The following is a 3,358-nucleotide window of genomic DNA, read 5'->3' as shown; positions in this document are numbered from 1 at the left end:
ACTGCTTCATTTTGATAACTTTGTCGCTTCTCTCCCAAAGGCATCGCTACTTGTCTCTAGTCTGAAGTCAACTAAAGGTGAAATCAAACAGGCAAAGCTGCGTTGCAAGATGACAAAGTCATTTGTCTTTCCCTACCTGAAATTTATAAGCAACTTCCGACCATATCAGGAGAAAATACATCGGGTTGATGATCTTTAACCAACCAATCATGGGCAAAATTACCGACATGGTAAACCACTGCTTGGTTATAAATGGGATATTCTTATACCAATCACCAATATCGCTTTCTCCAGCCATACTTGTCAATTTAAAATTAGAAATCCACTGCAACGAAGAAGAAAGAGTTAATGATGGAATGGACGCAGTCAAGCCAATGGATTTGCCAAGTCTAAGATCAAACTAGGATGGAAAGTTCCACGTCGCTCTTTATACTGCAGTCCTGCTTTTCCCCATCCGTTCTGTCTGGCAGTCTGTAGCTTTCCTTTGACCACCAAGTCAATCCCCTAGTCCAGAGTCCTGTCGGCGTTTCCACTTGTGAGTGGAAACGGTGAGTTGGAGTATCACCAGTCTTTATTAGTGCCATACTGTACACTAGCATCCTCTACTCAGATCCTATCGGATAGAATACTTTCCTTCTTAATCATGCTGTGAGTGAAAATTTGGTGTTGGATAGGAATTTTGCTCTTTTCAAATGGTCGCTGACTTGCCGTACAGGCATTTGACTTGAGCGTTCTTTGCTATGCGATATGCAACTGTAATTACGTTATTATAATTCTAATGATACGCACTATGTTTTGCGTACCTCTACTATACAGCTCGGTACTGTACCAGGACCGAGATTATTGCCTCGATGCTACTATAGGGATCGAGAAATTAGAACGTTTTTCTATGGATGGCATCGTTAATAGCCAAGACAACACCGATTCATTCTACTTATACAAAATCTACCTCTTCACGCTCAGGTATGCGTTGGTGGTGTAGTGGTTAGCATAGTTGCCTTCCAAGCAGTTGACCCGGGTTCGATTCCCGGCTAACGCACGCTATCTTTTTGGCAATTTTGGAGAGGAGCATTTCTTTTAGGCTTGCCATTTTCACTAACAAGTAACAACCATAGCGAATGCTTTCTTCATCATTTTCGTCATTTTAGTGTTTTTACCTGCTACATTTGAAGTCATTAAGAGATCAATAGGCATTGCACTGTGTCGTATCTGTATAGCATGGACTAGAAGCCGAGGGCTCACCTTTGAATGCAGTGCTGGGGAAAATGACGTCATGATTGACGTTGGTAACTCAGGAGTTGCAAGTTGACGTTGACAATGATTATTAATTCCTTAATGATAGAATTAAAACTGTATAGCGCATCGAAATGAATTCTTCAATCATACAGTACATATTCTAGAAGTATATTTAGTAGTACCATGATTATTAATTCCTTAATGATAGAATTAAAGCTGTATAGCGCATCGAAATGAATTCTTCAATCATACAGTACATATTCTAGAAGTCTATTTAGTAGTACCATGATTATTAATTCCGTAATGATAGAATTAAAACTGTATAGAGCATCGAAATGAATTCTCCAATTATACAGTACATATTCTAGAAGTCTATTTAGTAGTACCATGATTATTAATTCCTTAAAATCATTAAGAATTAAAACTGTATAGAGTATCGAAATGAATTCTCCAATCATACAGTACATATTCTAGAAGTATATTTAGTAGTACCATGATTATTAATTCCTTAATGATAGAATTAAAACTGTATAGAGCATCGAAATGAATTCTCCAATCATACAGTACATATTCTAGAAGTACATTTAGTAGTACTAAATTTTCAGTAACAAGTAACAACCATAGCGAATGCTTTCTTCATCATTTTCGTCATTTTAGTGCTCCTACCTGCCACATTTGAAGTCATTAAGAGATCAATAGGCATTGCACTGCATCGTATCTGTATAGCATGGACTAGAAGCCGAGGGCTCACCTTTGAATGCAGTGCTGGGGAAAATGACGTCATGATTGACGTTGGTAACTCAGGAGTTGCAAGTTGACGTTGACAATGATTATTAATTCCTTAATGATAGGATTAAAACTGTATAGAGCATCGAAATGAATTCTTCAATCATGCAGTACATATTGTAGAAGTACATTTAGTATATTCATGATTATTAATTCCTTAATAATAGGATTACAACTGCATAGAGCATCGAAATGAATTCTCCAATCATATAGTAAATATTCTAGAAGTACATTTAGTATTAATTTTGAAATTATATCCATTATTTGTAAGCATGCGAGTATCTTCATGTCTAGTAGCTTATTAATTCTTTAATGATAGAATTAAAACTGTATAAAGCATCGACATGAATTCTCCAATCATAAAGTACATATTCTACAGGTACATTTAGTATATTCATGACTATTAATTCGTTAATGATAGAATTAAAACTGTATAGAGCATCGAAATGAATTCTCCAATCATACAGTAAATATTCTAGAAGTATATTTAGTATTGATTTTGAAATCATATCTTTTATTTGTAAGCATACGAGTATGTGCATGTCTAGTAGCTTTCGTAATACTGTACGTTTAGGGTGCAATGTGTATACCAGTTTTCTATAATGAAACAATCGTGATTTCTTACTGTCTTTAGACCTTTTTGCCAGTATTTTAACACTCTAATGAGCATCAAAATGAAGTGCTCTCCAGTATCAGATGATGTGGGTGATGAATCGGCGATCAAAGTAACTTCAACATTACTATTAACATGTTAATCGACTACACGGCATTTTATTACCGGCAATCATAACATCCATTACAACAGACCGAAAGTAGAAAGCAACCTACATGTTCCGAAGTATATAGGAAAGAATGTGAACTGCCTTTCTATTCATACTGTGACATGACATATCCTAATCCCCTTATTTATTTAGAATGATATCTAGTCCCCGATTTAATACTGGGAATATCTTTGACACTTCTACGGTATACCCGTATATCGTACATCGTTTATTCACTGTCAACATGGATTTGACGTACAGAACCACATTGTTCTGCATAAAAGTATACCCGAATTCTGGTTAAATAAATAAATACGACCGACGGGTATAAATATAAGTGAATATCAAAAAAGACCGAAATTGAATCATCTTTATGAAGTTGAAAAATCAACGATCCAACAAACATTCTTTCTTTTCTTTAATCAATTATGCAACATACAACAAGAATTGATTGCGATTTGCCCATATTTACACATTTTAGCAATGCTATGCACGTATATATAGGCTATTGACCAATACTAATACTAAGCGTAGACTTACCGAACGCTGATACGTTAAATTGTCAACCTGGGAGC

General features: G+C 35.6%; 1 protein-coding gene across 1 annotated transcript in view; it reads right to left on the bottom strand.

Moving 5' to 3' along the window:
• Window positions 1–298, bottom strand: part of TRIADDRAFT_51239 (uncharacterized protein) — a gene marked incomplete at both ends in the record, with an annotated part of 3,833 nt that extends 3,535 nt beyond the window's left edge. The window contains one exon of the mRNA XM_002118656.1: window positions 137–298. Coding sequence (XP_002118692.1) covers window positions 137–298 — 162 coding nt within the window. The remainder of the gene's footprint in view (window positions 1–136) is intronic.
• Window positions 299–3,358: the final 3,060 nt, after the last annotated feature.

This window comes from Trichoplax adhaerens, genomic scaffold, assembly GCF_000150275.1.
Source record: "Trichoplax adhaerens TRIADscaffold_409 genomic scaffold, whole genome shotgun sequence".
In the NCBI taxonomy this organism is placed as follows: Eukaryota; Metazoa; Placozoa; class Uniplacotomia; order Trichoplacea; family Trichoplacidae; genus Trichoplax; species Trichoplax adhaerens.
Note: the sequence above shows the minus strand (reverse complement) of the source record. Positions and strands in the feature narration are given on the sequence as shown.